This window comes from Leucoraja erinacea, chromosome 5 (genome assembly GCF_028641065.1).
Source record: "Leucoraja erinacea ecotype New England chromosome 5, Leri_hhj_1, whole genome shotgun sequence".
In the NCBI taxonomy this organism is placed as follows: Eukaryota; Metazoa; Chordata; class Chondrichthyes; order Rajiformes; family Rajidae; genus Leucoraja; species Leucoraja erinaceus.
The window spans coordinates 53,913,702-53,934,580 of NC_073381.1; the positions used below are offsets into that span (position 1 = coordinate 53,913,702).

Genomic DNA, 20,879 nt, shown 5'->3' on the forward strand with positions numbered 1-20,879 from the left:
GAGGTGTATAAAATCATGAGAGGAATAGATCGGGTAAATGCACAGTCTCTTGCCCAAAGTAGGGGAATCGAGGACCAGAGAACATAGGTTCAAGGTGAAAAGGAAAAGATTTAATAGGAATCTGAGGGGTAACATTTTCACACAAAGGGTGGTGGGTGCATGGAGCAAGCTGCCAGATGAGGTCGTTGAGGCTGGGACTATCCCAAAATTTAAGAAACAGTTAAAAAGTACATGGATAGGACATGTTTGGAGGGAAGTGGACAGAGAGCACAGGCAGGTGGGACTAATGTAGCTGGGACATGTTGGCTGGTGTGGGCAAGTTGAGCTGAAGGGCTTGTTTCCACACTGTAACATTCTATGACTTTGTGATAAGGCTTTCCCTTCCATCTGTACAATGCTTTACATGAAATACATGATGATATCCGAGTATGAAACTGAGACAATTACCTGTTTATGCCCCATAACTGGTAAAACATATCCCAAAGGCAGATGCATTTAAACATATAACCTAACAGATGCAGGCAATCATTTGAGTTTTCTTTCTGTTAAGCAAAACTGAACTTACGAGGTTAATTTGAAAGCTGATGTGTAAGATTGTCAGACATAAACTTAAGCATATTATTCCGAAAATGGGAGCGCATAAATTAAACGTTGGTGGTAATTAGACAAGCACCTGATTCTAAAAAAGCATAAAATGCAAGATGCCTGTATTTATTTGTAATATTGTGTTATTATGTCTGTATCAAGAGCTAATTGCATTGTTCTGTTCCTGGTGCACATGACAATGAAACAATCTGCACTTTTGAATATAAAGCACCTGCATACAGCTGATTTGATTTTGTAAAAATACCATTTACCATTGGCAGTGGATCCCACTTTGCAGGTAACATTTTATCCAGAAATATATTCCACAAAATGCATTAATTTGATTTGTTTGTAATAAACTAATTCAAACATATTAAAAATAATTACTACTTCAGATTTTGTTTGTACATTCCCACACTGACCTTTCTGTCATAGATCTCTTCCATTGTCTGTTAGGCTAAACGCAAATTGGAGGAACAGCACCTCATATTTCGCTTGGGCAGCTTACAGCCCAATAGTATGAATATTGATTTCTCTAACTTCAAGTATCTTGGGCATTCCCTCGCTCTCTATCCCTCCCCTACCCAAGTTGCACCAGCTTCTCTTTTTCACTCAACAGCTAACAATGGCCTGTATCATTTATCGTCATTACTTTTTTACATATCTTTCACTCATTGTTCTTTATCTCTCTACATCATCATCTATATCTCTCGTTTCCCTTTTCCCTAACTAGTCTGAAAAAGGGTCTCAACCCTAAATGTTACCCATTCCTTCTCTCCAGAGATGCTGCCTGTCCCGCTGAATTAATCTAGCTTTTTGTGTCTAACTCACTGAAGGTCCAGCTGCACAATATACTTCCAACTCCTCAACTTTGGACTTGCAGTGGCAATTACCACAATCCCATTCAAATGAACGAGTGCTCTGACTTTGTCTGAAAAATTAAGTGCTAGCATGTGAATTATTTTTATTTTGCGAAATGTCTTTAACTAGTTTCTATTACAGAAATGTAGGTTTCCTTAACTGGGAAATAATAAGCCAAAAACTAGCAGCTTTTAAACTCTTTACCAGCCTCACCGTGTTTTCAGACAGGCTTTTAAATAAGTTGGCAACATTCCCAACCAAAGTAAGCATGGGTAAGTTTAAAACTGATAGGAAATCCTTTATTCAATGTTCTCAGAGTAAAATGTATATAGTGAATGTTTGTGAAATATCACCACGTATTAAGATACATAGCAAGTGATATTAGTGATGTTGCTGATGGTCTTGTATATTCTTTATAAAAAAATTATCTCAGAGAAGAAAAAACACCAACTTACCTTGGGAATGTTATAAATTCCTCTACCAGCTTTCAATGACATGGATTGCTGAGACTCCCTGGCTTTTCTGTTTGTCAGAAACATTGCTCCAACCCTAGAAGTGCAGCTCCTTCCTTAACATGCCATACACCGTTCTATGAATCTGGAGAACAGTGCCCTTCCCTGGCTTTTTATGTAGCAATGTTACAACATTTGCGATTTTAAAAATCAAGCCTGTAATTTACCCCATCAGATAAAGCATAAAATGAAGTTTAATTTGACACCTAATTCACTTTCATATCTTCAGTATTAAAAATGTTATGGCCATTTTCATACTCGGAAATTAGCATCTTGTTCCCTATTGCTTTTCCATTGACTTAACTCAAAATCTGTGATCGAGGACATTCAAAAGCTGTCCTCGATCACAGTCAAAAGCCCAAAACTTTCTTAAAAATTAAGAGAACTGAAAGAAATTTTCAGTTATTATAGGTTGAAGCATTCTGAAACAAATATGAAACAATCTTACTTAGATGACTTGAAATTAAAGCATATAATTAGTTAGTTACCTAATTGTAGCTAATTACAAAATTCAATTACTAGATCTAAACCTCTATCAATTTCTTAAGAATAGATTAACATTTTTAAATAGCCTAAGTGTCCAAATAATATTCACACAAGAATTCATAATATAACATAATTTTAAAATCTCATTGTCATGGATTTATAGGCCAAATGGAAGGAATTTAATGTTTAATACCTGTAAATTAATGGCCATTTAAATCATCTTGCGAGTGGAACGCGATCATTTGGAACGTTGCAGTTGCGCTGAATTTAAACCCCATATTGGCAGGAAAAATACTGCCGGTTCGTATGGGGAAAAAAATCACCGTTTCGCAACGTAAAATGTGAATTAAAGGCATCTTAAGGAGCACTTTTATACATAAAATAAACGGCTTTCCTTTACCTGTCCCGTACGTGAAATCCGTCCCCGTTGTCGGCGTTGACGGCTTTAGAAGCAGATTTTAAAATGACTCCAGCGCTGAACTTGTCGGGCGAATAAAAAAAAAATACACAGAACGGCCATCGGAACAATTCTCCAGCAAAAGCTTGCACTCCAACAAAATATAATCCAGGACAAGGTAGGAGAAAACCGCGGTTTAACCCCGCCCCCTCAAAGGCGCCAAAATCGAGCACACGGCCAGTGGCAGAACTGCAGCGCTGCTGAAGGTAAGTTTTGTAACATACCTACTTTATGGTTATGGTACGTACAATTCATATCCCATCTTATCATCTGACCCAGGCCAGCTTCCTGAGCAATCACATCAATTTCAAATTCCCCTTACTTATTTCTAGGAAGTCACGTAACTTATTTTCGCCTACATGTCCATCAACACCTATTTATATATATTTTTTACTATTACTCTACATTAAAGGGTAATTTAATGTACAATTAATCTACCAGCACCACCTCCTTTTCTTCCTCCCCTCTTTATATCTTGTCCTCCCAACTGTCTGCTTTTGAGGTTGTCCAGTGTTTGTTTATCAGTGAATGTTTTTCATATAATGTCTTGTGAGTTTGAGTTCTAGGTTTTATTTTTGATTAGTTCATTTAGTCCAGTGTGCCCCATACTCAAAAGGCACTTTCCAGGAAGACCAGGCTATTTTATATTTTAGCATATTTATTTTTGAGACGGCGGAATAATTAAAATTTCAGTCATTTTATGTGATAAAATGAATTTGCTGAGGTCTCTGTTCAGTGTTATTTTAAATTGTTATATTAAACTGGTTCTACATTCCTTGTACCCGAACTGCAAGACATTAGTAGGTAATGGTAAAGTCTACTGTTTAGGTATTACGTTTTCAGAATGTTTCAATGCGGATGATTTGACTTGGTTTCATTTGAATTATATTTTTCTATCTTTACAGAACGTTTCTTCAAAATTTCTTGAAATCAAGAATAGCTTTTGCAATAAGCGAGTCCGGTATTCTGACTGCGCATGCCCAGATCATAAGTCACTCAAAAAAAAACATTCACAGCAGCTGACACAGAACCGTGCCTCATCGGCAGCCAGGACAAACCGGGTTTCCGGCGCTACAGACGCAGTCGAACTGCCACTGGAGTTAGCGACACTATTTCTCCCTTCTCTACTGGTCCATGTAGGAATCTCAGCAGTGACAATCTAATGAATCGCAGCTGGGTGTATGGGTTCCATTCTCACTCGGGCTGCCCTCCTGTGTTATAAAGGGTTATTATACAGGGGCGAACCACACACGCCTCTCCTGCATAACCCCAGGAGGCAGATTTGTGAGCGGAGTCTCACTACTGTCCCCGTCCCACGAGTGCCCCATCCCCATCCAGGGGCAGACAGAGACGTCCAGGGCAACCCCGGACCGACGGGACACTGGCCTGTGGCAGCGGCAGCTCCAGGCCCACATCCAGCGTGGAGAAGAAGCAACAACTCCAGCCCAATTCACTATAGACAACAGACAATGGGTGCAGGAGTAGGACATTCTGCCCTTCGAGCCAGCACCGCCATTCAATAAGATCATGGCTAATCAATCACAAAGTACCTCGCTCCATCTCCCGAGGAACCTGCCCCCCGAAGGGCCGGGGGCCGCTAGCCGCACCTCACGCCCCACCCAGCGGCCATCGGTCAACCTCCCCGGCGTCGGCGAAAGTCAAGCACCAGCCACAGGGGACACACACAAAATGCTACTGCAACTCAGTGGGCCAGGTAACATCTCTGGAGAAGGGTCTCAACACGAAACATCACCTATTCCTTTTCTCCAAAGATGTTCCCACCCCGCCGAGCCACCTGAAAACCCCACGTGCATCCCCGCCGATGACCGGCGCCCAGCCCCTGCCGGCACTGAGGGAGCCAACCGACAGCCACTGGATAAGGCGAGGGGCGCAGCCGACTGTCCCCGGTCCATCGGGGAACAGGCCCCCGGGAGCCAGAGTAGAGCTGAGCCGAAGCCAATGCCTCCCCCAGTGCTGGCTGCAAACCCGGAGCCGCCACAGCCACAGGGTACCCCACCAGTCCAGGGCCACCCCGGACATCTCCGGCAGCCCTCGGACAGGGATGGGGATGGTCCAGCAGCAATTCAACAGCGCCCGCAGCGCCGGGGCCCCGGGCTCGATCCGGACTATGGACGAAACACAAGTTTGCACACACAGTTCAGCTGCTGAGAATGTCTCTCAACCAGTCCAGTCTCTCCCCATCTCCCACTCACATCTGCCCCCTCTCTATCGCTGTTACACCCCGCTTTCCTGCTACCTGGCACCCCTGTTCCTCAGATTAAATATATTTTCACACATAAATTATGAATAAAGATAAGAAAATGTTTCAAACACGTAATATTTTCTTATTCCAGTAGTAAACACATTAAGGAATAAATGACAATAATAAATTCTTTAACTTTTTGAATATCTCATAATTGCAGATTAATGAACTGAACTAGAACTGGGACTGTGTAAGTGGTGTGTGAACAGCAGAACAGGAAAGGAAGTTATTGAGTTGACAGTATTCTAGATTCATTCATTGCTAGAATAGTTAACAATTTATACACAGTTTATACAGATAGTGCTTTGTTCGCTTTTTAGTTATCACAAATGATTTTTGACAAATCCCATGATTCCTTGCGTTTTTCGGAATACCGAACTCACTTATTGCCAACCTTCACTTAAACACAAAACTACGACTTCTGCTTTAACAATGTTTACTGAAATAGTTATATCATATTCCACACTGCAGGTTACATTCTTGCACACAGACAAGCAGCAAAATTAATAGGAGACTACATAATGCAAATAATGAATAGGCAAAGGGCATCTACAGGATAAAATGTACTTATTTTTAATTTTACTGAAATGAAAACTCAGAATTATTAAATGCTGTGCCTGGTGTTTCACTTGCAGCAATGCAATTAAGTATCAGGGGTATCATACAACAGGCAGGTGAAATTGCTGTTTTCTGTACTGTTCTATCCGGTAATGTTTAGCAAGGAGAAAATAAAGAATAACAGCAACAGAACATGAAGATATTCTTTAATTTGAGTCTCCAAAATTATTTTTGCTGTGTACAGGCTTATTCTGAACTGTAACATTTAATCTTTGTTTAAAATAGCCTGGGTAATTCCATTATGCAGGGCATGTGAGCGGTTGGACACCCTTGAGCTCCTCCGATTTGCTGAAGTCCACTTCAATTGTCTGAGTTGGCTTCATTAGTTTCAGGTTACGAATGCAGCCTTTGAAAGGAGTATTAATGGTCAGTGCTATCTGTGTCATGTCACCTGAAATAAATTAAAAAAAAAAGTTATTTCCACTATTGAGATTAAAGACAAGGGCAACAGAGGTGCAATTGCAGAAAATCTGCAGTAACAGCGAAGTACTCAGTGATTTAATCAGCTTATTTGATGAGAAAAGTAAATATTTATTATACATTGTAAACCTTTCAGCAGACTTATGAGCAAGCTGGTACAATAGTGTATTTACTTTACTCTTACATAGTTTCAGAATCTGTTGATGTGATTGAATATATTATTCTGGGGAGTAACTAAATGATCACTTGAACCTGGCTTATTCAACTCTTCATTTGCAGTACAGTCAATACCCTATGTATTCAGTAAATATATCTCACATGAACTGTTGTCAAACGTTAAGCACTGAACATTTAAAAATTGATGTTGCTGCTCTTGAACGGCACTGTAAAGTACTAATTATAGGACATTTAAATACAATTTGTTTGTTCACTGTATTATGCTAGTTCAAAAGAATAAAGGATAGCTTACAATATTATAGTAATATGACACAACATTGTACCTGTAAGTTGTTATAATATTTATATTTCTGTTTCTCTTTGATAGTTAGGAAATTTATCTTAGTCGATTAAACAGGCTATTCAATTGTTATTAAAAGAAACTCTTTTATAACAGCGATATTGTCATAGATAAGACTCGATCTGGGCAAATTGTGAACCCTGATGTTCAGAAATTTAGTGGATTCTCAACTGGCCCTGAAATGGTTTAGTAAATCATCCAGTTGAATCAAAGTCTCTAAAATGTGGCAGCATTGTTTCCACACATATGGGCACAATTTCAAGAACTTGGCAGCTTCATGGTAGCAGTTGGTCATGAAGCATGACAATGAAAACAATTTGGAATGAATTAATGCTTACCTGGATATCCTCCAATAAAGACTGGATCATTGGTGTCAGTTGCAGTGGAGGTTACACTTGCACTTCTGCTTTCTACTTTATTTCCATCCACTGTCAGTTCCAAAACATGTTTAATTTTGTTGACTACCACCTTGTGCCACTGTCCACGACACAACTCATTGAACTGCAAAGGCTCATAGACGGCTGTAAATAGTCCAGCTCCATTATCATTGCGAACAAATATCTAACATAAATATGAAAGGGAAGAAAAGTATTACGGAAAGCATTGTTGAGATCTTATTCAAATAATCATGAAAATATATATAATTGTCTGAACAGTTGTTTTGTAAAGATTTCCTATTTTGCACTCTACCAGGTGTCATCCATACATCCCTTCTTCTGCACAGATATGAACCATTCAATAGAAAAATTGTTCACTGACCTATATTAGCACAAATTATCAACACCTCAATTTTAAAGTTATTTTACTTGCTATCAAACTTCTCCATGACCACACACCTCCCTATGGTTTCTTTCCCCAGTACTTGGACATGTATTTGCACTCGTCTGATTCTGTGCTCTTGTGCTTCCCCAATTTTAATCGTCCCACATTTGACTGCGTCTTCAGCTGCCAAGTCTTTAAATTAATTAATTATCTTTATAAACACCTCTATTTTCTGTAATCAACCGTAATCTGGTCTTTGGCTTGGCCCCAAAATTTGTTTGAAAGCACTCCAGCAATGCTTTTTGGCTTGTATTTATACACTAATTATGTTAAGGGCCTGTCCCACTTGGGCGTCATTTGCGCGTCATTTACGCAACATCATTTACGTGTCACGACACACGAATGGCGGCATTACACGCGCATGGCGTGTGGTGAGGCATAGGCAGTGATGCGCGGTAGCACACGGCGTCCCAGGATTTTGGGATTCACAAAATCTTCAGCGCCACCTGCGTGATGCGCAAATGACACCCAAGTGGGACAGGCCCTTTATACAAATACAAGTTGTTGCTGCTTGCAAATCAAATGATTTCTGCATGACTATAACTTACCTTTCCATTGATTAGTTCAATTCCAAGTCCGTCTACTCTCTGACTGCTGATTCCCAACAGGACAGCGTTTCTTTGAGTTGTGCGGAAATCAAACTCAATTTGTAAATCTGTTCCAACTCTATAACGCTGAACTGAAATGGCACAAAGAACATACAATGGTTGTAAGAGACTCTACATATGAAGTTAAAGTGGAGTAATGAATCAAATTGATCACTTGGTTTCTTGTTAATAATCTATGCATCATGTTCAAATATAAATGGTCGGCAATAATTATTTAGTAAGCACCATCTACTGCATTGGCATGTATCTAAAATGTACTTGAAGGCAAAATAATGGAATCCCAAATGCAAAATTATTGAATCATATTCAATCACATGAATAGTGGTGCATTACAAATACATCAGAAAAGAACAACAAAATGTTGCTACGAGTTTTAAAGAAAATAAATTTCATTACAGCACATAAATTTGGAGATGCCACATAATAATACGATATCTGCAACTTAATCTGGAAAGCTTATCTCCCACACATTTTCCTCCAACAAAGCCTTGAGTACTTTAACCAGAACTTCCTTCACATAACATTCTCAAGAAACTGAGAATCAGCCACTATATTATGTTTGGCAATGCTGGGATATTTCAGAATTGACTTACTGTCCTAACTTTGTTTCAAGCTCCTAATGTCAATGCCAATTCAAAGTACAGTGGAGACACAAGAGACTGCACATGTTGAAATGTTGGTCTAAAAACAAACTGCTGGAGGAATTCAATGGGCCAGGGAGCACTTGTGGAGGGAAATGGACAGATGATATTTTGGGTCAGGACCCCTATGCAGACTGAATTTTTAAAATTCAATTTAAAGTACATTGTGGCAAGTATAAATCTGAAGATGGAGTCGGGCTGGGAGGTAGGGTTGGTATTTAAATATCATCAGATGAATAGTTCATAAATACACCGGTGACAGAAACTCTGCAGTTCTGCCCTTTAAATTGCAATAGACTTGTGAATGGGAGGAACACTTTGGAGATCGTATACGTATTCTGAAAGAGTGCACAGCAACTGTCTTTGTAAGAGCAATGTTTTAAAATGATAGCTGATTAACATGAGAGTAAAACAAATGGAAGAAATATTAATTTAATATTTATACCTGTCTTGGCAAATCCTGTTCCATCAAAATAAGTTCCTTGCTGACTGTTGAGAAAACAGGTGCCAACATCCAGGCTGGAAGCTGGATTATCCAGGTCAAAGGTTTTGTCATTCAATCTAAAGTTACGAATGCAAGCATTTATACTGTAAACCACCTGTGTTGAAAAAAAAGGAATAAACAGACCATTAACTACCCATGAACTTTGAGATGATGAGGATTTAAAATAACTTTGGAGTCCTCTTCAGCCCATGACTGGGAACCAAGGGGGAACAAAGTTAGGATCCGGATTCTCATTTCAGATTGGTACAAGGCACAACCTCTCCTGTTAAATATAAATGTATAGGCTATGGATATATCACAGACTACTTGAATAGCTGATAGAACATATTCAGACATAAATATTTCCAATTTTCTGAAATATATAAATTACGTGATATTTGCAAGCTAAATGTGACGAAAAATAATGAAACTTTTTTTGCAGAAGCATCTGGTAAGGTACAGTAATTGGAGTGCACATGGATTTTCAGAAGGCACTGACAAAAGTGCTGTCCCATAGAATAATTTACACATAATAAAACTGAAAATGCAGGAGCACTAATACTCAGAAAACTAGTAGTTAAAGGAAATGATTGCTGGTATATATTGCAGCGTCAATAAAGAGACTGCTTGTTTTCAGCGGATTTAGTTTTGGCCATGGGGAGCCACAATGGGGCTGGCACGGAAGTGCAGCGGTAGAGTTGCTACCTTACAGCGCCAGAGACCAGGGTTTGATCCTGACCACGGGTGCTGCCTGTACGGAGATTGTACGTTCTTCCTGTGACCGCGTGGGTTTTCTCCGGATGTTCCGGTTTCTTCCCACCATCCAAATACATGCTGGTTTGTAGGTTAATTGGCTTTGGTAAAATTGTCCCTAGTGTGTAGGATAGTTCTAGTGTAAGAGGTGATCACTGGTCGGCGCAGACTTGGTGGGCTGAAGGGCTTGTTTCCATGCTGTACCTCTAAACACTGTATTTCTAAATGCTAAACACAAACCTAAAATATACAATACAATATACAATACAATATTTTATTACATGTCATTTGAACCTCAGTGAGGCTCAAACGAAACTCCGGGGAATATGAGGGAAATAACGTTTTTGGGGGGAAATAAGGAATTCATGAATGGATAAAATTCATGAATGGATAAAATAGCATAAATACAATGTTATGTGTAACAATGCTCACTAAATATTTAGTAGATATCACCAAAAAACATAAGTAGGTTAAGATACTGAGGACAGTAAAAACATAAGTGCAGTGTTAGCTAAATAAAGCATTATATTTGATCATTGTGTATGAAGATTTTGAGTGAAAGAGTGAGAAATATATCAAACCAAACTTTAACTGGGTCACCTCAAACAGTTTTGGATATCCTGATAAAGAAATGCACCAAAGCCATGAGAAGCCCGAATGATACCAGGGATCTCAACTGTACTTATGTGAGATATCAGGACTATTTCTACTACATCAAAAGGAATTAGAAATGAGATTCATTTGATGTGTTTAAAATTCTGAAGAATTTATATCGTGTAGGGAATATTTCATTGGCTTTGGTGTTGGCAACGGATGTAACATCAATTTAAACTGGTTATGCAGGAGAGAAGGTGCCATGCTATAAAGAGGGTGTGAGGTAGAGACTAATATATATATTTATATAATATATATATTTTAAGAAATAAATTATGCTTCACATCTTACACGGCCAATTCTTCTTGTTATGTAGTTCTTAGGCAATCCTCCGATATAAATCAGTCCCACAACATCCAGTATTGTTGCACTTTTGGGGCTGACTGCAGTTGCTACAGTAATGCCAGACGTAACTGTTACTCTCTTATTATTCCGTTCAATACTGATCTGCAAAAAATAAATGTAAATTGATTTAAATAATTCTAAGTTCTATTCCACTTAGCTAAAAGTTACAAAACAGTATGTGATATCATCAAATAAAAATAACTAACATTAACATTTTTTATAATGATTTTTTTCCACTGAACTATCAAAAAATTCCATACCTACCTCTTTTCAATTCATTTGTTCATAGTAATGTGATCTGAAAGCACAGTGTCACTTTCACATCCATGGTGTATCTAAACCTCTTTGAACTGCCTGAGAAACAGCACTTCCCAGCCTCACAAGTTCCTTCTCTTCCATCTCCACGGTCTCCTACCATCTGCCCCCACATACCACCCTTACTGAGAATCACTCTGTTGTGCCTTAAAAAAGGGCACTTCCCAATCCCCAGGCTGTTTTACTTCCATCCCCTGCTTCCCCCCACACAGCAACCCCCTTCCACTGGTAAAATACTCTATCTATGCGAAGAAAGCAGTATGAATGAATGGATGAATACTTTATGAATGAATACTTCATCCAACGACACTAACTATGCCTAATCCACAAGCACTTTCTGCTCTGTTTCTTGCCAGTCTCACTCCACCAGGAGAAACAGGGTGGCTAAACCAATCCCTTGACATATCATAAGACATAGGAGCTGAATTAGGCCATTCGGCTCATCAAGTCTATTTTTCCATTTGATCATGACTGATCCATTTTTCTCTCTCAAACCAATTCTCCTGCCTTCTCACTGTAACCTTTAATGCCTTTACTAATCAAGATCCTATCAATGTCTGCTTTAAACATACCCAATGACTTGGCTTCCCCTGCCATCTGTGGCAATGAATTCCACAGATTTACAACCTTCTGTCTAAAGAAATTCCTCCTTCACACCTGGGGAAATACTATACTTGCCCAAGAATAACTCCTCCAGTTCCACAGCATTTTCACATCCATCCTTCATTCTGCATTCTGCTCATAATACACTAATATATTCACATCTGAAATCAATGCCTCCCACATTTTAAGTTGATCCCTCGAGGCACCTACTAAGCCCCGTGATGTTAGATCGTATTGGTGAGAAAAATGGAATGGTCACCTCCTTAACCTGCAGACTAAATGTGAAAAAACAACCTGTTAACCAGAATTCGCTGAAGAGGCAAATGGAAAGCCTGTGTTCCTAATTCAACATTCCCAAATAGTAATCCTAATCCATGCCCCCAAATGAATACCTGCCCTCCCCACCTTCAATGCTCTAACTTTCCCATGCCACATTCTTCATTCATAAAATTACAGCAGAGAAAGATGCCATTTGATTTACCATACCAATGCTAGTCACAAAGCAGTATTCAAATTACGTCCAATCTCTGTGCTCTCAAAATGTGACATTGTGGGCTTTCCAAGTACTCATCCAGATAACTGTGAAATATTGTGAGAGTTTCTGCTTTTATCATCATTTCAGCCAATGTGCTTCAGGATCCCACTTCTTTTATGAATTAATTTTATTTTCTCTCAACTTTTCTGTCATTAGTCAAACAATGTCCCTGGTATGAAGAGAAATATGTCCTGCCTTTTTCAAAAATCATACGTCGGTCTTTAAAAATATTCCACCCAATTTGATGTCACTCTTCGCTCTCTATTTTTCTCTTTTGACAGATAATGCCCAACCTGCTGAATATTTCCACTTGATTTGATATTTCCACTTCATTTGATATTTACCTTTGAGAAGGTATAATGTTTCCTCCTATGCACAATTCAAAAGGTTGATTCTTCATATCTATTTTTAAGTGGTAAATTAGTAATGGAGTTTAATTTGCTTCTATTACCTTATGCCATTCCCCATCATTTATCTTCTTTTGAAGAACTGTGCTCATGTTTCCACTTCCAAGGTCATAGCTGAAATGAGCCTTTCCTTCTTTTATTTGAATGGTTGCAAAATCTGCATGGTTAATTCTGGCCATATAAAATACAAGACCAGATTCTGCTACTGTTCGTATTTCAAACTCAATTATGAGGCTGCAAATAAACCAGAATCATTAATCACTCAGTGTCTTGCAATGAGTTTAAAAATAAAAACTGCTGATGAGTTATTTTCCTGTTTGGTATTATCACACGCCACAGGTAATTTAAAATAGCATTTCAGTTGTAATTTAAAATAGCATTTAAGTTGTAGAAAAGTATAAAATGGCATATCTTAAACAAGTGGTTACATGAGGCAGTTTTTAATTTAATTAACAGCACCAATGCAACATACGATAGGGTATTTTAAATATATAAATCTTTAAAGTTTCTTATCAATGACTTGTTACAATGCAGAAAAGAAAATCTGTGAGTGGAATTGTAAATCTTTAACAGATCTGTCAGATTTATCTTCCATTATTTGTCTCAGTAAGAAGTGATATTTTTAATGTAGAGATACTACCTAAACAGATTTACCTTTAATGAACTACTTTGCTAGTGAAGATTGAGAAAGAAATCTACATACATTTATTTTTCTTCAAAGCATCACCTGAGAGGCTAAATATTGAGTATATTTAGAATAGTGGCATTTCCTCTAATATCATCGACCTATTGGGCCAGAACTTGCTGTGAAATGACATGCTGAATTGCTGGCATTTTTCCACTGTTCCATCGTTCAGAACACCCGCCTGAATTTGGAAATCACAAATTTGCTGGTTGCTCCTCCTGATATTAAATTCCTCACAGAATCCAATGGTGGAAGGAAAATGTCCTGTAGTTGTCCAACTCTTATCCTAAGAAAACTTGCCCATTGAACCAGTGTCAATATAAACAGAAATGGTAAGAATGAAAAAAAGGAATTTCACTGTACATAGGTCCACGTGACAACAACGTACCAGTGAACCATTGAAGTTAATTGATTTTGATATTTGCAACAGCTGAGAGGGAGAAGGGAAGATGGAAGGTAATTCTCAAATTTATGAATTAATTCAATTCAAACATTTAAACAATTTTAATTGTTTAACAGTATTGTGTATTAAAGAATTTAATTCTTATAGATATCATATTTTAAAAGCAGTTGTTAATAATTTATTTTGTTTAACATTTCTGAATTGACAGTGAAATTCATAAGTTTCCAAAGTTCTTGACAGGTTTGATAGCCTCGGGGCATGGAATGATATTTTCAGCAGTTTGTGCAGTTGATCTTATTTTGGTGGCCTTACACCAATTAAATGTCCTGCAACGATACAACTACCAGCTTATGATCAGAAGATCAATATTATGGCATTCCGGAAACGGTAAGCTCATTCATACTACGTGGACATCAGTTAGTATAAGTAGCTTTACTGCTGGCAACAAGTTTTGGTCATTATGATCAAATCATGTACCTTTTTACCACGTAATTTAAAAAGCAACAGAGCATCTTATATATTTTTCTATCAAATATGTCACTTCAAAATCTAATTCTAAAAACATTAAAAAAGGTTTTTCAAGCTCAATAAATAAAGATTAGATGTTTATGTTGCCCAGTCCTCAATACCATTTAGGATTTATTTCTTTGGACAAATGATAACTCTTCTGCACACTTTGTATTTACCAATTTATTACCAGAGCAATGTGTTTTAATTAGTTTTATATTACATAAATGGTAATGTTGTATGAGACAATGCTTTCAGTCGTCCTTCAACCCTGAGAAGATAACTAATTAAATAATTATGTTATGTTAAATTTCAACAATTACCTAGATTTGACTTTGGTATCATCAAATTCCATGGCAACATGACTGTTTTTGGATAGGCCAAAGTACTTGGCTTTTTCCAGCATAACAGGAGGAAGGTCAGCAGCACATGATGTCTACATACAAACGAGATTTAAAAATCAGACCATAGAAGCAGTTCATCATTACAATATCAACATATCGCCAACGTAATGTGAAAAATGATGAGAAAAGAAACATGATCAGGCAGTACCACAACTTAACATAGTGACATAATAGAGTAAGACTGGATACTAATTATACGTTTTAAATATCCTTTCAAATAATCACAGAGACCTAATCATTCACCTATCCATTTATTTGTCCGAGAGAACTTCAGTGAAACACGACTACACTGGTTCTTTCACCTTCCTCTCTCCATGTAATTAAAACTAAATTAAGCTATTATTATATTTCATTGGAATTGTTTCCAGTCCCATGTATAAGGTAGTTCTATATAAAAGTGAGCCCATGGTTAAATGTCATCCTAGAAGAATAAAGGTTAAGGGAAAATGTGAAATGTTCATTCAAAATCAGGAAAGGTATTGATAGGTAAAAGGAGAGGGGTTTAAGGGAGATGGGATTAGCCATTTTTAGGGTAGCTGTGTAAATAATAAGAGATTATGTTTATGATCTGGAATTAACTCTGAAAGAGTAGTCGAAACAGGTTTAATAATTGTAGAAGGGATGTGGTAAAACATATGAGGCAAAGGCCATGGAAATGGGATGGAAGAAATTATTCTAAAGCCTATGGTATAGGCACTGTTCACATTCCTATCTGTGGGACATTTTAGATTCCATGATCATATGCTCAATTTTCGTCAATATACTTAGCATAATATATGAATAACCAAGAAAGGTCTATTTCTTTAAAAAGACGGAAAGTACTGGAGTAACTCAACGGGTCAGGCATGATCTCTGAAAACATGGATAGGCGATGTTTTGGGTTGGGACCCTTCTTCAGAGTGAGAAATGGGAGCATGTCCAAGGGTTGGGGAGAACAAGAGAAAGGGATGGAGAATGGATGGGGTTTGTAGATAGTTACCTAAAAATGGAGAATTCAATGTTCATTCGATTAAGCAGTGAGCAGCTCAAGCAGAACATGAGGTGCTGTTCCTCCATTTTGCACTTGGTCTCACTTTGGCAATGCAGGAGGCTCAGGACAAAAAGGTTAGTATGCAAATGAGAAAGGAAGTTAACATGGTTATCAACTGGGCAATCCAGCATTCTTTGACAGATTGAGTGTCAGCGTCCAATAAAACGGTCGGCGATTCTACACTTGGTCTCACCAATTATAAGGTGGCTGCATCGGGAACACCATTTTTCAGTAGATAAGGTTAGAGCAGCTGCACATGAACCTCTGTCTCACCTGGAAGGACCTCTGTGGTCCCTGAATGGAGGCGAGGGAGGAGGTAAAGAGAATGTGTTACATCACCTGCGGTTGCAGGGGAAAGTAGCTGGGGAGGTGATGATTAGGATGGGAAAGGATGAGAGAACCACAGAGTTATGGAATGAGTGGCTGGCCTCTGTGAAGGCGGAAAGGGGTGGGGATGGGAAAATGTGACTGGTGATGGGATCACATTGAAAGTAGTGAAAATGTGAGAGAATGATGCATTACTTGCGGAAGCTGGTTGGATGAAAGGTGAGGACCACGGAACTCTATCTGTGTTCTGTTTGGAGGGAGGGGGAGCAAGAGCACAACTATCGGACACTGAGGAGACATGGGTGAGGGATCCATCTATGACAGGAGGGGGAAAAACTACTTTTACTAAAGAAAGAGGACATCTTGGATCTCCTGGAATGGAAAGCCTCATCATGGGAGCAGATTCAGTATTCAGTATTTCTTTAATATAATTTTCATTGAGTACTCGCATACACAGAGGAAATCCATTCAGTGTAGTTAATAAAAAAGGATAAATACATAGAGCTTTAAAAACAAATTAAAATTACCATGTCTAAAAACAGAAAGTAGGCCTAAAATTTACAATAGAATAAAAACAGACATTCCGACCGACAGTGGCTTTACTTTGACAGGTGCCTAACTGTCAAAGTATGGGCGAGGTTGAATGTTTGGTGAACGATATTTGGAGAGGGGGCAAAGTCTGTTAATCAGTCTTATTGCCTGTGGGAAGAAGCTGTGGAGCATCCTGCTGGTTTTGCAGCTGATGCTCCTGTACCTCTTCCCAGATGGCAGAATGGAGAAGATGTGGTGTGATGGGTGGAGAAGGAGAAATTGAGCAACAGAGTTGGGAGGAGGTCTAGTCCAGATAACTGTGGGAGTTGGGGGGTTTGTAGCAGATTTCAGTCGATCGTCTTTTTTCTGTGATGGAGCCAGAGAGTTCAAAAAAGGGGAGAGATATGCCAGAGATATTCCAAGTTAATTTGAGGGCAAGGTGGAAGTTAGACTGTTTTTTTAACTTTTACCTCACGACACCATTCTGATTCTATTAAATTAACATTTTTTTTGCTGCAAGCTCAATGAAAGTGACTTTTGAGTTCGAATATTGTTCATGATGATAAAATAAAAAAATATATTTTAAGGTACTGATTTGTGATACATAGGATACTAAAAGTGACGTTAGCATTCTCCAGGGAGGGTGAAATATGTTTAAGTTAAATTATTAAATAGCAGAGGAAAGTGAAATGAAGCTACGATCAGTAACACATGCAACCATACATTAAAATGTGTTAGAAATTGATGCTCGGAATAAATCTTGACAATCATCTCTAAAAAATATTTTAAAAGCTGTTCATGATGCTCACGTCAGAAATGTTTTACATAAGATGTGATAAAGTATTCTTGTGTTTATGTAGCTTCCCATTAAATGCACCTATGTTATTTGTTTCAACCTCTCTCCGAATAGTGTAACTCCAAATGTTAAAATATGGATTTTGCAGGAAAATGCAAACAGCAGTTGCCGTATGTTTTGAATGCTTCAAACTGAAAAGAAATGTACTTGATAAGTGTTTCCTTACAGCTCCAGTGACACAAGTTTAATTTTAAATTTAAAGTCTGGTGTGGAGTTTGAACGTGACAACATGGGTTTTTCCCCAGTGTTCTGGTTTCCTCTACATCTGGACATGCATCGACCAATAGATGAATTAATTACTGTACTCTAATGTAAGTAAGTGATAAGATTATCAAGTGGACTTGAGAGATAAGGGACTGAATGGCAACACGTGAGGAAAGAGATTGTTCTAGGAGTTGGCATAGACTTGATGGGCCTTCTGGCATCCGTCTGTGTTATGAGAAATATGAGAGCAATTGCATTTGATTTTCAGATTTTTGTTCATACATCCATTTAAGTTGTAACTGAATCTGCTGTGAAGGATGCAATGAATTAATAGATCATCTGTGAAAGATAGTGCATCAATCTTATAGGAAAACTATTACTTGCCAGTTGCCTTGCAAGTCCTACATCATTCGTTGATGTTTCAAGTCCTGGTGCTACATAGCTAAGTAGCACACTGGGAGTGTTTCACAAGCTGCAATGGTTCAAATCAGTAACTCCCCTTCAATTTCAATGAGGGATAAGCAATAAATGCTGGTCTTCCCAATGATGCCCACATCCCACAAATTATTATTAAAACAATAAGTGAACTTCCTTCGATTTGTAAGTATGTATGATTTTTCTAACAACACCACACAACTTATACCTATTGATGAAAAGAAACTCACAGGATCAGGTGTAGGAGTCCTCATTTCTAGGACAGGTTTTGGAGCAATTTCAGCTGGGATTTTGGTTACCGTTTCGGTCTCATCTTCTTTAGGATGTAGTTTTGAAGGTTTTAGAATTGGGCACCTGCCAATGTCTGCATGCTCGAAAGATACCGGTTGAGCGAAATCCAGGGGTCTAAGGGACAAACCAAAAGAGTGGAAGAAGTTATGTGCTTAATGTATACCCTCAAGTACAGAGACAATACGAAAATAACAGCTATTCATAAAGATTTTCTAATCAGATAAATTATCACAAATCTGCTGTTATTGTTATCATCAAGATAAGCGCAATTGGTATCATCAAGAATACATTTATGAAGTAATCCTAAATAACAGCAACACATGTGATAAAAAAAGAGAGATTAATATCATACAATTTCTACACTTTGTTTTAAATGCCTATATAATTAAAAGTCTCATCTTGACCACTTCCTGTCTGCGCTGTATATTGATTTTAGAAAAAATCGCTACCCTATATCGCTGATATTTTTGGACATCTTACTCACAGTCCTCTGACGCTGAGCCAGCCCTGGGGATTTTTCCCATCGATTAAAAATAAAAAAAGTTATGAGTGTTTAAAAAAACTTGAGATCTGCTGATTGGTCCTCTCGTCTGTCAATCACCACAATGAAGGTAACGACCCTTCCGGGGGGGACAGGACTATAAAACCCTGGTTGCCTGGCCATCAGTCAGTCGCTCTGCAAGATCGCGAGGGAGAGGCCACGACTGTCATTCTAAACTGTGAATCAACTGAACTGTCAGTCTGCAATGTACTTGCAAGAAATTATTTGTTAACCCTTAATGACAATGCCATGAGTTGTTTGGCCTGCTGCCTTGCCTGTGCTTGAAAGTGCAATGCTTAATTGGAAATGAAATGAAATGACAATGCCATGAGTTGTTTGGCCTGCTCCCCTGCCTGTGCTTAAAACTGCAATGCTTTATTGGGTCCGAATGTGTTTGGAAGGAATAAATGCTTTATTAGGTCCGACTGTGTTTGGAAGGAATAAACGCTTTATTAGGTCTGACTGTGTTTGGAAGGAATAAATGCTTTATTAGGTACGACTGTCTTTAGTCCAAAAGTCCCGCTCATTTCATGACTTCCGCTTAGTGGACAGGTCGCGCTGATTGCGTAATTTCCTGTGAGTGCAGAGGTGGCGCTGATCGCGTAATTTCCTGTAAGTGCAGAGGTCATCTTGGTTGTGGAAGCCCCACAGTGGAGAGTCCGCGGTCAGCCGTGTGAGTATATTCAAGAAAGTTTACTGTCATATATATGGTGTGTGAGTCAGTGTGTGTGAGTGTGAGCGTGTGTGTGAATGTGTGTGTGTGAGAGTATGTGCCTGTGTGTATGTGTGTGTGAGTGTATGAGTGTGTGTGTGTGTATGTGTGTGTGTGTGTGTGTGTGTGTGTGTGAGTATATGTGTGTGTGTGTGTGTGTGTGTGAGTGTATGTGTGTGAGTGTATGTGTGTGTGTGAGTCTGTGTGTGAGTGTAAGTGTGTGTGTATGTGTGAGTATGTGTGTGTAGTGTGAGTGTGTGTGTGGGTCTATGTGTGAGTGTATGTGTGTGTGAGTGTATGTGTGTGAGTCTGTGTGCGTGTGTATGTGTGTGAGTGTATGTGTATGTGTGAGTGTGCGTGTGTGAGTGTGTGTATGTGTGTGTGTGCGTGTGTGTGTGTGTGTGTGTGTGAGAGTGTATGTGAGTGAGTGTATGTGTGAGGTGGAGGGTGTGTGTATGTGTGTGTGAGTGTGTGTGAGAGTGTATATTGGAATAGGTGGAGAAGTGGAATATTGCGTTGGGCGACCAGCCCTCCCATGTGATTCTGGGACCCAACGGCTCCCACTTAGTCCAGTATATTATTAAGAATGACCATATAAATGATGTACAACATTTCATATCCGGTCTTATGAACAAATTCCATTGCCTGATCATCTGAGAATTTTGGGTTCCAGTTACCAGGACATTTGGTTCATAGCTTTACATGTGTTAAAATATTTCTGACGTTGTCATTAAAGTAGTTAATATCTCCGCTTCTAGTTTGATTAAATACTTTCATTTAGATATACTTTTCAATCACTGCAAACCGGTTTGCATTTTTGGGGATTGACTAAATAACCAGTCTGAATGGGTTACACTAGATAACAAAGAGCGTGAAACTGGATGAAACTACATTATTACATCAGTGATGCCATTTCTGCAGTTGGTCAATGAGATTTATGGGAGATATTCAGAAAAACAAAGAAGAAAGCTCAGCTCCAAAGTATTTTAAATACATATGTTTTCAAATAGATTGAGCATTGATCCAATACATCTGCTGAAATCAAGGTATTGCATTATTAGCATGTA

At 38.6% G+C, this 20,879-nt stretch overlaps 1 protein-coding gene across 1 annotated transcript in view; it reads right to left on the bottom strand.

Moving 5' to 3' along the window:
* Positions 1-5,587: 5,587 nt before the first annotated feature.
* Positions 5,588-20,879, bottom strand: part of lama2 (laminin, alpha 2) — a 323,797-nt gene continuing 308,505 nt past the window's right edge. The window contains exons 58-65 of the mRNA XM_055636370.1: positions 18,499-18,673; positions 14,805-14,917; positions 12,931-13,120; positions 10,973-11,128; positions 9,236-9,389; positions 8,090-8,220; positions 7,058-7,280; positions 5,588-6,173 (exon numbers count right to left, since the gene is read on the bottom strand). Of these exons, the coding sequence (XP_055492345.1) occupies positions 6,022-6,173; positions 7,058-7,280; positions 8,090-8,220; positions 9,236-9,389; positions 10,973-11,128; positions 12,931-13,120; positions 14,805-14,917; positions 18,499-18,673 (1,294 nt within the window). The 3' untranslated portion in view covers positions 5,588-6,021. The remainder of the gene's footprint in view (positions 6,174-7,057; positions 7,281-8,089; positions 8,221-9,235; positions 9,390-10,972; positions 11,129-12,930; positions 13,121-14,804; positions 14,918-18,498; positions 18,674-20,879) is intronic.